Source organism: Myotis yumanensis, unplaced genomic scaffold (assembly GCF_028538775.1).
Source record: "Myotis yumanensis isolate MYYU_CA2020_CCGP unplaced genomic scaffold, mMyoYum1.0.hap1 SCAF_13, whole genome shotgun sequence".
NCBI lineage: Eukaryota > Metazoa > Chordata > Mammalia > Chiroptera > Vespertilionidae > Myotis > Myotis yumanensis.
Window position 1 is genome coordinate 51,527,272 of NW_027223764.1, and position 12,851 is coordinate 51,540,122.

Sequence of the window (12,851 nt, forward strand, 5' to 3'; positions counted from 1 at the left end):
TGTCACAGAATGAAACCCGGTCCCCACCATGGTCAGCCATCCTGTGGTGAAAGACATTATTGCATGAGAAATCACATCCCACGAGGAGGATTCCTAGGGGCTGTGGGAAGGAGAGCTGTGTAATTCAGGCCTGAAAGGCATCTCATGTACACCCCATGGACCTGACCTGGAAGCGAAGGACAGACCTGGAGGCTGTGAGCTGCGGGCTCTGTGATGGAGAAGCCGGAAAGGCCACACGACACACCCCCTGCTCTCTCCTTCCTTTCGGAATTCAGTACCAGCCTGTCGCTACAGAAGGCCATGTTCCCTCCTTGGCGGAAGGTGTCGGACTTTCTGTGCACCTGCTGCTGCTCATGCGTAAGTGAAGGAACCTCTGGAAAGTGGGAAATGGTCCTGCTGGCAGCCAGACTGTGACGTTCCTAAAGGAGCACATGCAATGTCCCACCCAGCTCCTCTGTGTTTTTGTTTGGAACCAGAGATAATCATTTTTTTAAAAAATATATTTTATTGATTTTTTTACAGAGAGGAAGGGAGAGGAATAGAAAGTTAGAAACATCGATGAGCTGCCTCCTGCACACCTCCTACTGGGGATGTGCCCGCAACCAAGGTACATGCCCTTGACTGGGATCGAACCTGGGACCCTTCAGTCCGCAGGCTGATGCTTTATCCACTGAACCAAACCAGTTAGGGCAGAGGTAATCATTAAAAAATATCTAAGTATGCTCCTCTTCTGACCAGTGTAAGCGGTTGCTGCTCCTGTGTCCACAACAATTCCTCCTGCTGTTCTCTTGCATCCTGGATTTTTAAGCTATGCATTCACCATAGTGTGCCCTGCTTTCTTAAGGGCTCCTCAGCCTAGGGGTACTCACTCACAACCCAACACCCCAGCAAGGCTGTCTTACTAGGAGGGATGAAGTCTGTCTGGGGATTTTAAAAACCTCGTCTCTAGTAGGTAAAAGTCTATCATTCAGAGTTGGTGTGAGGATATGTTCTTGGGCCATACTGGCTGCTATAACACAATACCATAGACTGGGTATATATAAGCAACAGAAAGTAAATACATTTCTACAGGTCTGGAGGCTGGAAGTTCAAGATCAAAGCCTCAACAGACTTGGAGTCTAGTGAGAGCCCACCTCATTGATGGCTATCTTCCTGCTGTGCCCTCTGTGGTGGAAGGAGTGAGGGAGCCCTCGGGGTCTCTTCTAAGAGCAATAATCCTACATGCAGGCTTCACCTGTATGATCTAATCACCCCACAAGCCCCACCTCCTAATACCCCCACATTGGGTGTTAGGATTTAATATAGGAATTTGGGGGAGGACACAACACTTGGTATACAGCAAATATTCATTCTCTATATTGGGCAGCCGAGTAAGCACTAGCAACACCAACCACACACACACACACACACACACACACACACAGACACACACACACCACACACCACACACACACACACACACACACACACACACACCACACACCACACACACACACACACATACCACACACACACACACCATACACACCACACACACACGCCACACACCACACACACACACACACCACACACACACACACACACACCACATCACACCACACACACCACACACACACACACACACACACACACACACAACAACAACAACAACAAGCAAATGAAAGTTATGTTTCTATCTTCCAGAAGCCTATGGTCTATGGGACAAACAGATGAAAATAATGAAGCTTATCATTTTCAGTAGAGAATCTGAGGCTTTCCCCTGGAGCAAGACTCATTTCTGTTAGACTTTGACAAATTAGCTCAAAACCTGGACTCCCCAGGCCTAAATGTCACCTGTGGTTCAAATCTCCGAGTAGCAGTCAAATTGTCTCTGCTCATTAGAATGAAAGACAAAGAGAAAAATGAAGGGCGTGCGGACTTGGCCTAAATGGGCAAAGTGCCCCTGAGAAGAGCCTACACTTGGCAGGACAACCTGGAGGAATTTGTAAAGAGCAGAGTTTTCTAGGGGGAACTCAGAGAATTTCCCAGAATGTTTCGCTGGGCCCTAATATGTGCCATGGGTGAAATCTGCAGGTTGCTGTGAGCGTGTGGCAGGTTCAAGACCTATTCAGGAAGTAGAATCACCCGTAGTTGGTGATTGCACATGGAGGTGAGGTGAAGGGGGCTCCCTATATGCACTGAGGGATCTCTGATGCAACGTTAGCCGAGAAAGAATCCTGAAGTAAGTTCAATTTCCTACGAGTTAATTTTTAGGTCCCTTTGGGATAACCAGGAGGAAAGGAGAGGTAGGCAGACTGGTGTTTAGAGAAACCTTTTAGCTGGAGGCATGAGGTGCATAGGAGATAACAGGCAGGACCACCCAGGCAGCCAGTTCTCAGAGTTTACCTTGCAGAACTATCTGGGGATTTCTGACCTCCCTGCCCGGGTCTGGTGCGGTAGGTTTGTGGTGAGGCTCAAGGTTATCCTTCTAATACACCCCCAGAAGGTGGTGCTGCTGCTGCTGGCCTGAGGACCACACCCGGAGTAGTCCTCAGCCAGGGAATAAGTAATCGTGAAAACCAACCCAAACAAACAAAACAATCACACAAATAAAAAAAAACGTGGCCCATGAAGGACAGTACAGTAGAGCAAGCTGCAAGGTCAGAGTCATGTGATCTTGTGCCAGTGATGTAAATCTGTGAGACTTGATTTCTCCATTTGTAAAATATGCATAAAAGCATAAATAACAGCAAAAACTCATACTGTTGTTTTAAGGCCAGACACAGCTAAAGGAAAAGCTTAGCACTGTGCTGAGAGTAGACCAGGAGTTATTTGAAGAACTGTCCTTAAGTGAGCCAGCTTTTACATACAAATTAGATGAGGCCGAGATGACAAAATCCAAAAAGCAAGGGGAAAGTCAAGGCTATGTGATACCATCAGAGCCAGTGAAAGCTTTCATCATGAAGGCAGCAGCTGAATGTCAGGTTCTTCTGAGAGTCCAACGAGATGGGAAATGTTTAAATATCCATGGATTTAGAGAGAGTGACATAGACTGAAGCCATTCAGTACAGCGATGTGGGGAGCAGGATGGTGTGTGTGAAGCACAGAGCATAGAGCCCACCCCGCGCCAACGGCTTCAGTGACAGCAGCTGCTATTCCACCTATTGGAGCTGGAAGCAGTTTGTATGGGCATGTGCGTGCCCGTGCAGGTAGAAGGGAAAATACTCAGCATCAATAAGCTCCGCCGTTCCCAAATAAATGCGATTCCGCTGAGCAAGCTCTGTCCTGGGAGCGTTTGCTTAAGCCAGAGAGGAGTTTCTTAAAGGAACATTTCAAAGGGGAAGGTGGCAGGTAGGTCATGCAAATTTAACAAGAGTCCTCTTTACGTGGGCGGTGAGAAATGGTAGCTCTGGGACACACAAGGAACCTTCAGTCCTCACAGCAGCCCTGAGACTCAATTGAACTTGAAATTCCTCGCCCAGCACTCCCCATTTCTCCCACGCCAGCAAAGCGAACAGCCATCTGATCTCTCGGCCACGGGACAGAGCTATCTTTGCCTCTCGCCAGCTGAGAAATGGTTTGTTTCCCTTTCCTTGCAGCTTTCCTTGGCCATGCAGTATTTTCTAGCTCAGTCCCATGCCAGTGCTCCCTCCTGGGGGGCACAAAGTGGCAGATTCCAGGGGGGATTGTAATGTAGAGCAGCAGGTTCATTCCCACCAGGGCTCCCGCAGACCCACTGCTGGAGTCAATGACCTTATTGAAATGGCTTCTGGCCTGTAAAAGCATTTTCCTAATCCTGAAAGCTTTTAGATGCACCACCAGATTCTAAACTTATCTTGGAGAATTGTCATGTCATGAACTCAGTGGGGAAAGGAAAGAACTGCTTGATGAAACTGACATTTTCAAGCCGGGAATGTGAAGAGTGTACTAGGGCCTCATCATTCTCCTTCCATAGGTGTGGCCCTCTTCAGATCAGTAGGTGCCATTCCTTTTCCTGGGCCAATGAAATCATCCCCCTTTAAGACCTCGCCCGAAGGCCAGCCCTTTGGGAAGCCCTCCAAGATAACTGCAGCCCAAATGACACTCCCCCTTTCTTTGATTATCTGCTGCAGTTATTATCTGTAATAGCCCATTTGGCACTCTTGTTCCCACAACAAAATCTGTGCTCCCCGTTGTGTGTGGCATTGTGCCGGCAACATAGAACTCCTCCACCCGCAATCTTCAGGTTCCACTCGGTACTTAAGGGGAAAACCAGTCATTGTTTTAATTCATTAATAAATTAACTTTCATTGCAAAATCTGCAGGGATTTCTGTCTTCCAGCCTTACATTTTCTTCCCATTTCGCCTTTAATGCAGTAAGCACCACCACCTCCCACTGTGTGTTTAATTACTGTACTGATTGCTTACTTTGTAGGCTACATGATGTGGAAAAAATACAAAACTTAAAAGCAAGGCACTCTCCCTGACCTCCCTAGGGGTAGAGACTGAAGCCCATAAAAATATAAGAAAACACATTTAACTCTAGATAACTAGTGCCAGACGAGTGGTCTGGATAATTGCACAACCCCTGCGGCCCCAAGTGCAGGCTCTATCCCCCCTGCCAGCAATGGACTTCCTTGACCTGAGACCTGGACCTTCAGTCATGTGCTTGGAGGAGCCTTCCTTAGCACCATCTTTGTTCATTTTAAGCCTAACATTCCTTTATCTTTCAGGCCTCTCTTTTAGAAAATCTCTATACATGTATTTTTTTTTTCTCTTTTCTTCCCCTCCATCCTGGTGCGTTTTCTTTACCTTGCCCAATGTCTGTAATTTTAGGTGAGTAGTGCTATACGGGTACCATATGATTAAATGCTCAGATGAATTCAAAGATTTCAAATATATTGATGATTGCAGTTTATTTACCTCCTAGAGGCCGATGCATGAAATTGGTGCACTCAGGGGAGTCCCTCAGACCAGCCTGTGGCCTCTCGCAGTCCAAGAGCCCTTGGGGGATGTCTGACTGAGGGCTTAGGCGCACTCTCCCCAGAGGCAGTCAGACATCCTTAGTTCTGCAGCAGAGGTGGGAGAGGCTCCAGCCACCACAGTTGCGCTTGCCAGTGGTGAGCCCAGCTTCTGGCTAAGCGGCACTCCCCTGTGAGAGTGCACTGACCACCAGGGGGCAGCTCCTGTGTTGAGCGTCTGCCCCCTGGTGGTCAGTGCGCGTCATAGCAACCGGTCATTCTGCTGTTCATATTTGCATATCAGCCTTTTATTATATAGTATAGAAAGATTAAGCCCCACATCCCATTACTTTTTATTATATTCAGTTACCAAACTAATGCAATTTTCTTTTAATTCAGTCAAGTTATTGTGAAGGATAAGCAGGTGCATTTTAATTTAATTTTGAGGTTCTCTGAGCAGTGGAAATAGGAAACCTGAGTATGTTAAGCCTGACAATCTCTATTCTCTCACAACTTGGGTGTTTGCAGAGGCATTTACCTGGGTCTCTGAACCTCTGTTAGAGGATGACATGATGGGGAAAGCAGTTGGTAGAATGGGGAGGTAACCACTGGAGACAGTAGTTGTCAGATGAAACTAATTGATTGTAATTGCTTTGCCATCGTATTGCTCTTGGAGCCTGTAGCTTGTTAAAACCACTGATTATGAAAGAAGGATCTCACTTTTTATGCTGTAGGTCATTTTAATGAAGAGCTGTTCTTAGAGAAATGATCAGTGGATATCAATAAATGGATAATAGAAATTAAAGGAAAACTTAATTAACTTGATCATGAGTTACTATACTTCAGCAGTCACAGTAGTAGTCAACTGTGTAGTGTTCCCTACTGAATCTTTTGCTTGGAGCTCTTGAATTTTAAGTATTTCCCACGGAAAGAGAGATTGAGCCTGTGAAACTATTTATCACATACTGTCTTAAATAACAAATCATCCTGTAGATTTATCTTGGAAAACAGAAGATATGTCTGTTTTACAGAGCCTTTATTTTGTGACAAAGTATTAATGGGCAGGTATTTTGAAATGGAAAAAATAAGTTCCCATTGTATCACCAAGAAAGGATATTAGAAGTGGGTTCTACAATGCTCATGGAATATGAGTAGTATATGAGTGAGCATCTGTCTGAATCTGAAGATAATATTTATTTTTCAATATTCATCAATGTTAAAATGAGTATACTAAAATGATAACATTAATGTGAAGTTGTATCTAACATTTTGTTGTAGAATGCGCATTAATGTTCATATGATTGTAACTATCATATCTTTCATCCTGGCATTTAAACTGTTGGTGATGTTAGAGTGATCACATTTACTGAAAACGTTTTTACTGAGCACCAGTTCTGATTAAGGCTCAGGCTCAGTCTGGCCTCAAGGAACTCACAGACTAAAGAAACAAACGTGAAGAAATGGTTGCTTGTAGCATTAAGCACAGTGATGCCAGCGATAAAAAGTGCTAGAAGGGCGCAAGGGGGAAATGATGCACGCTCTGAACGATTTCTCGGTGTCTTCCAGCAAAGCTAAAGATGGTCTAGATTGGAGCAGTGTGATAGTTCCTGGTATTTGGGGAAATGAAAAAACAGAAATTAAGGTGTGTGTTTTAGGGTGCAAGAAGATGAGATTAGACAGGCAAAATTCCACATGGCCTATTGTCTTTCTTTGCCCCACTATGGGATTTTGAGTTATTCCTATGGGAATGGGGCTCTCAGAGGAGTTTTAAATGTTGAAGGAAAGGAGTGAATCTCCTTTTAGGAAGATCACTGCCCCCTCAGTGTGGATGATGGCCAGGGACGGCTCATTGCAACCTCCGGGTAGTAAGCAGGTACAATTGCCTGTGCTGTTGAATATTAGTGTTAATGTAGGTCTGTGAAAAGGAAATTAAAAGAGCTCAAAAGACGAATCATTTTTCATCTTTGACTTTTAAAATATATTTTTCCGAATGTGAGATTAGTGCTAATACACTTGTTGCTGAAAACGTGAAACTAGGATGTCTACACGTGATAATAGAGTCTGTGTCTAGCAGACAGCACATACTTATGGCTAGTTTTGTGTTTAGGAAGTAGATGTAGATGTGTTGCTTAGTTGAAAAAAATGTAAGTAATTATGATTTTAAAATACATGTTTAAGATAATGCTTAAAAAATGGCAATAATTTGGTTCTGTTAAATAATCACCAGAAAAAAAATTTCACATTAAAGATTCTGTTTTAGAATTTGGAACATTTGCATTTTAATTACATAACAAAAGGATCAAGTGAAGGGATAATTGGCTTGGCTATTAGCCAATTACAGCTATAACTGAAAAACAAAAATAAACATCAAAAAAACCTCACAGAAACTGACAATGGTTTCCACAATCAGTCACAATAGACACTGATCAGATGTTTGATGACATTTGGCAACACTAAATGGACGGGGGCATTGTTTCATTCCCGCACACAATGTGTTTGTTAGAACTGAAATTAATGAGAGCAGATTGGAGGAGTTTGAAGGGTCCTTTGGTTTTCACAGCGAATGCACCCTCAGATAAGGCTTGTCTCCAGTGATCCCAGTTGTTAAAACCTCATGGAGAAATAAGACAGCCAATGCAGTTTGTCCAGGCTGCTATAACAATACCAAAGACTGGGTTACTTATAAGGAACAGCAGAAACTTATTTCTCATAGTCCTGGAGGCTGGGAAGTCCGAGGTCAAGGTGCCTGCAGATTCAGTGTCCGGTGAGGTCTTCCTGGTTCATAGAAGGCGGTCTTCTCGCTGTGTCTTCACGTGACCCAATGGGCAAAGCGGGTCTTGGAGATCTAGTCATGACCTAATCTCTGCCAAAGGCCCCCGCTTCCTAATACCATTACCTTGGGGATTAGGTTTCACTGTATGAACTTGGAGGAGGTCACATCCAATTGCATTTTTTCATTACAGGGGAGGTTTCATCCGGTCTGTCTAGCGTTCCCACGGTCAGTGCCAGGAGAGGGCCTCCATGCGGAGATTCAGGGCAGTGACAGGAGCCGGGGTGTCAGAACGCACCACTGACCGCACCGTTCCGTGTGCTTCCCTTACAGACACCACCACGTATGCCACCGAGCGGTCCGAGCACTTCAAGCCCTGCCGAGACAAGGACCTGGCCTACTGTCTCAACGACGGCGAGTGCTTCGTGATCGAAACCCTGACCGGATCCCACAAACATTGTCGGTAAGCCATTGCGGCCCCTGGCCCCAGGGCAGGCCCTCAGAGACGTCTGGCGCGGGGAGGGGAGGTGCAGCCCCTTGAATATACAAGGAGGTGCCTACAGTCCGGCTGTTCGAATGGTGGAATCAAGAGTCTTAATGGGAGAAGGGAGAAGGCTGGTATCTTTTGTATCTGAGGAAGATAAAACTGAATGAAAGTAGACAAGATTTGAGTTTTACCTGATTAAGTAAAGGGCGATTTGCTTTAAGGACTACCAACCTGATAGGAATAATGGTTCACTCCCTTCAGCGGCCTGTGTTTTTGGTGTGGGTTTTAGGCACATGTGCTCCCACTTGGAGGAATCCCTTCTTGGAAACCTTTAGACCAGTGGTTCTCAACCTCCTGGCCCTTTAAATACAGTTCCTCATGTTGTGACCCAACCATAAAATTATTTCGTTGCTACTTCATAACCGTAATGTTGCTACTGTTATGAATCGTAATGTAAATATCTGATATGCAGGATGGTCTTAGGCGACCCCTGTGAAAGGGGTCACGACCCACAGGTTGAGAACCGCTGCTATAGACTGTGGCACAACAGAGAGAACTGCTCATCTGAGATCTGGCGTCTCAATGTTTGCTGTGCACCAAACCCTGGAGACTGTCACTGTGTCCAGGCAAACTGCGTCTTCCTTTGCTTCTGCCCCGTTTATTCATTTCAATACATTTCCGACACCTCTGATGATGAAACGCCCTCCAGCAGGCGCTTGTAAATGCAATCGCCCTTCTGTTGCGGCCTGGGTAGAGAACTACTTTGGGAAAATTCTCAGTAGAGATCAGGAAGGTGTTTAATTGGTTTTTAGAGACATGAGGTTACGTAACTGCTAAAAATAAAAACATGTGGAGATAAACAGTGCACCTGCGGACCCTGCTGCTTTAAGGCTCCATAGAAGAATCAAATTAGCATCTGAAAAATATTTCCAGCGAGCTTTGCTTCCAGCCCTCTCCGGGCAATTTGTTTTCCTTGCAGCTGTTTATGCTTCAATGATCATATATATCCACACCCCTCTCCTCTTTCTTTACTCTTCTCACATGACACAGTTATTAAATTAATTATTCTGAGTCATGAAGCATGGAAAATTATGACTTTGCTCTCTCTGTTGCTATTATAAAACTTGACTGTTACTAAGATGACACAGAGAAATGCATGGTAGAGTTGCGGACTTAGAACGTGTCAGTGACACTTGCCTGGCACCCTGGGCCAGCCTCGCTCCAGGGCGATGAGCTGCCACAGTGGGCCGGTCCCAGATTTGGAAGAGCTGAGAGAGGTGATAGTGGCAGGTCTCTGTGAACGCTACTGCGCGTCGCATGTCAGGTTAACAACTGTGACCTTCTCACCTCGCCATGGAGGCTTTCCTGTGCCTTGGGCAGTGCCATTACATGTACCCCCCGTTCATAAAATGTATACCCTCTTCCTGTTCTCTGTGACCCTGGGTTGGGGGTGAAGGGATTGGGAATGGCTCCTCCTTGCATTCCTCTCCTCTTGTTACATTTGTTAGGTCAGCATGGACACAGATAGGAGACGCACGGGTGACTTGGAGACCTAAGGGGCAAAGCCAAGCATGAGCTACCCTTTGAAAGCATGGCAAGCTTGCACACTCTTACAGATACGCAAGCACATGTTACAGCTACCTTGTCCAATCCCAGGGCGCACGGTGTGGAAGTGGGCAGTGAAATCAATTGAGTTTCAGTTCCTAATGGGTTAGTGATGGGGTGGGTAAGTCAGAGGTCTCACCTGGAACAGTGACTTTTCTGATGGTGTTTGACCCCGAGGACAGTATGCTGGCTGGTATTACTCATTTTTTTCTAAAGCTGAGAGGTTGAAAGATGTCTCATTCTCTCTCAACATTCTTCCTCATTATATTGTCTATTAGTTCATGGACATAATTTGCTAGGCTGTTGTAACAAAGCACCACAGATCGGGTGGCTTACATAGCCAGGATCTATTTTCTCACAGTCCGGAAGTCAGAAGCCTGAGGTCAGGGTGCTGGTGGTGATTCCTTCTGAGCCCATGGAAGAGGGGCGCCCTTCCTGCTCTCTTTTTGGCTTATAGGTGGCTGACTGTTCCCTGTGTTCTCTCTTTGTCTTCAGTCTGTGCATGTCTGCATCCAGATTTGCTCTTCTTATAAGGATACCAGTCATATTGGATCAGGGTCCACTCCCTAATTTAACGTAGTGACCCTATTTTAACTTTACCTCTACAAAAACCCTTTCTCCAAATATGGTCACAGTCTAGGTTTGGAGGTTAGGACTTCAACATAGGGATGAATTGGGAGACCCAGCCCACTCTCTGACAAAGGACCTCAGGTCCAGATAAAAGAGCTTTTGCTTTTGTAGATGTGCATGAGTCTAATTGTTTAAACACAAGCAGAGATACAGCCATGGCTTATCTGGAACAATGTCCATGTAAAATCTGTTCAATCATTTTGCATATTTCATCACATTCAACCTGTTATTTAACATAGTCACAACATAGCTAATCATGACAAAAGAGCAGCCTAAAACTGAGTGGGAACTTGAGTAGCTTAATAGCGCCCTATAAATCTCCTACTTGTGCATATGAATAAATCACACATTGCATGTGCCCGCTATTCATCTCCCAGACTTTGCTGTTGAATAAAGACTTACATTTCTTCCTACATCAGCCACTTCTAGGACTTCCAATGTAGTCATTAATAATGTGCCATTTTGCACAGCACTCTATTTAAGTGGCGTGTTTCATTCTTTCTTCTCCATTTGACAAATGTTTATTGAGCACTTCCTATCACCAAGATACTGTTGAATAAATACATACAGAAATGAACTTAAGAATTAAATGGCACTATATTTTGTAATGTGCTGGGAGCAAGTGAAATTCTTCATCGTTAGGAAATAAAGAAAACCAGAGAAAGTGTTCCGCATGACTGGCATGCTACTGGGATATCTTTATGATACATTACTAACTGGATTATGTTTCCAGTGAAATTAAACACGATGTAATATATCAGAGCAACAATGTAAAAGGGTGTGAGTGAATCTAGCTCATTAACTTGTTTACTTTTTCCATGTCTCAAAAGATTAGACATTCACATCTGAGAGAAATTGATTATGTTTTCTAGTATTTTAAGAATAAATCACAGTTCTACGATAAACTGAATCAAACATTTTTTTCTGCATCATAATTTTGATCATGCTCTAACACTTTTCTGTTTACCAGCCAAGGAAGAATCGTAGCAAAACTAGCAGGGTCATCCCTGATAGAGATTTTGAAAGAAATGCACAAACATGTTAACAGTGCCAGCCTTGGATAAGGGAGGTTTCATGTGTTTCTATTTGTTATTTTCTCTCTTTAGTGTATTTATTAGTGGATCTTTTCAAAATCCATTTATAGTATGAATAATTAGAAATTATAGAGCAAACTAATGAACATTTCAGAGGAATGCAAAGATTCTAAAACACTGGACAGAGGGATTTTAAAAAATAATCAGTAAATAGGCAAACTTGATCTCGCTGAATTTAAAATATACTATGAAGTCATAGACCATTGGCTGACTGATTAATAAAAAGAGAACATGGCATATAGTGAAACTTCATATAGAATAAGGGGACATTCATAAATCGGAGGAAAACTGAGACACTGATCATGGGGCAAATTTGGTTTACTATCAGTTACAGCCAATCAAAATAGGATTTTTACTTCTTTCTCTGTACCAAAAGTTGTTCTTAATGAATTCATAAGTTTATATAATTAATAAATAAATAAAGTCTTAATGGAAATGGTAAAAAATTATTACATATTTATTTATGCCAGCAATTGTAAGGGCTTCTTGAACTATAAATGAACAGCATTGTCACAACCGTGTGAAACGTTGTTTTTGACATGAATATTGTAAATCAGAAATGAAATTAAAAGACAGATACATGATCAGTAAACTGTACAACAAATATGGCAGGTAATTATTTTGAAAAGTCACATAGATGAATAAGAGTGACACTAAGTTTTATCCTCAACAACAGGAAAATGGACAAAGAGAGCAACATACTTTTCCCTTAAAAAGAAATACAAATAACCAATAAACATGAAAAATACCCAGCCTCACAGAGACATGCAAATTAATCCCTTTGTTTGGCTAGCATACATTTAAATATTTGAAAAAGCAAATACTCTGGTGAGAGTTCAGTAGAAACATAGTCACTATGTGAAGAAGTGCATATTGTTAAATACCCTCTGCAGATAATGTTTCAAAATCTTTATGGCATTTCTAAGAATTTCGCCTATAAGACTCATATGTAGATTGATTTGTAAGGATGTTCAACACAGGTTTATTTGTAATAGAAAAAGAAAATACTGAATTTAGATGTTTGGACAATTTAAACTGTTTTAAGGACATGGAAATGTTTATTATTTCACGTTATGGATGCAAGTCAGGTTATTAAATTGCAAAGATGAACATATAATAATTGACCAAATTATGAAAAATAGGTAAATGAAAATGCTATTAGGATTTACAGCTATATTCTTCTTTGATCTTTATGAATTTTGTAAGATCTCTACCTGGCACATATATTTCATTTATGTAATTCCTGGTTAAGAAGGTTGGCCCCTGCTTCTCACCTATCCATTAAGAAAGATAGATAATGTCCCTTTCTCTGTTAAATTGAGGTCATTATAATTCACTTTTTTTAA

The 12,851-nt window shown here is 43.0% G+C and overlaps 1 protein-coding gene across 4 annotated transcripts in view; it reads left to right on the plus strand.

The window, feature by feature from the left end:
* The window catches only part of NRG3 (neuregulin 3), a 1,067,761-nt gene that overhangs the window by 461,578 nt on the left and 593,332 nt on the right, over positions 1 to 12,851 (plus strand). For all 4 annotated transcript variants that reach the window (XM_070433103.1, XM_070433106.1, XM_070433104.1 and 1 more), the window contains exon 2: positions 8,023 to 8,152. In XM_070433103.1, the coding sequence (XP_070289204.1) occupies positions 8,023 to 8,152 (130 nt within the window). The remainder of the gene's footprint in view (positions 1 to 8,022; positions 8,153 to 12,851) is intronic.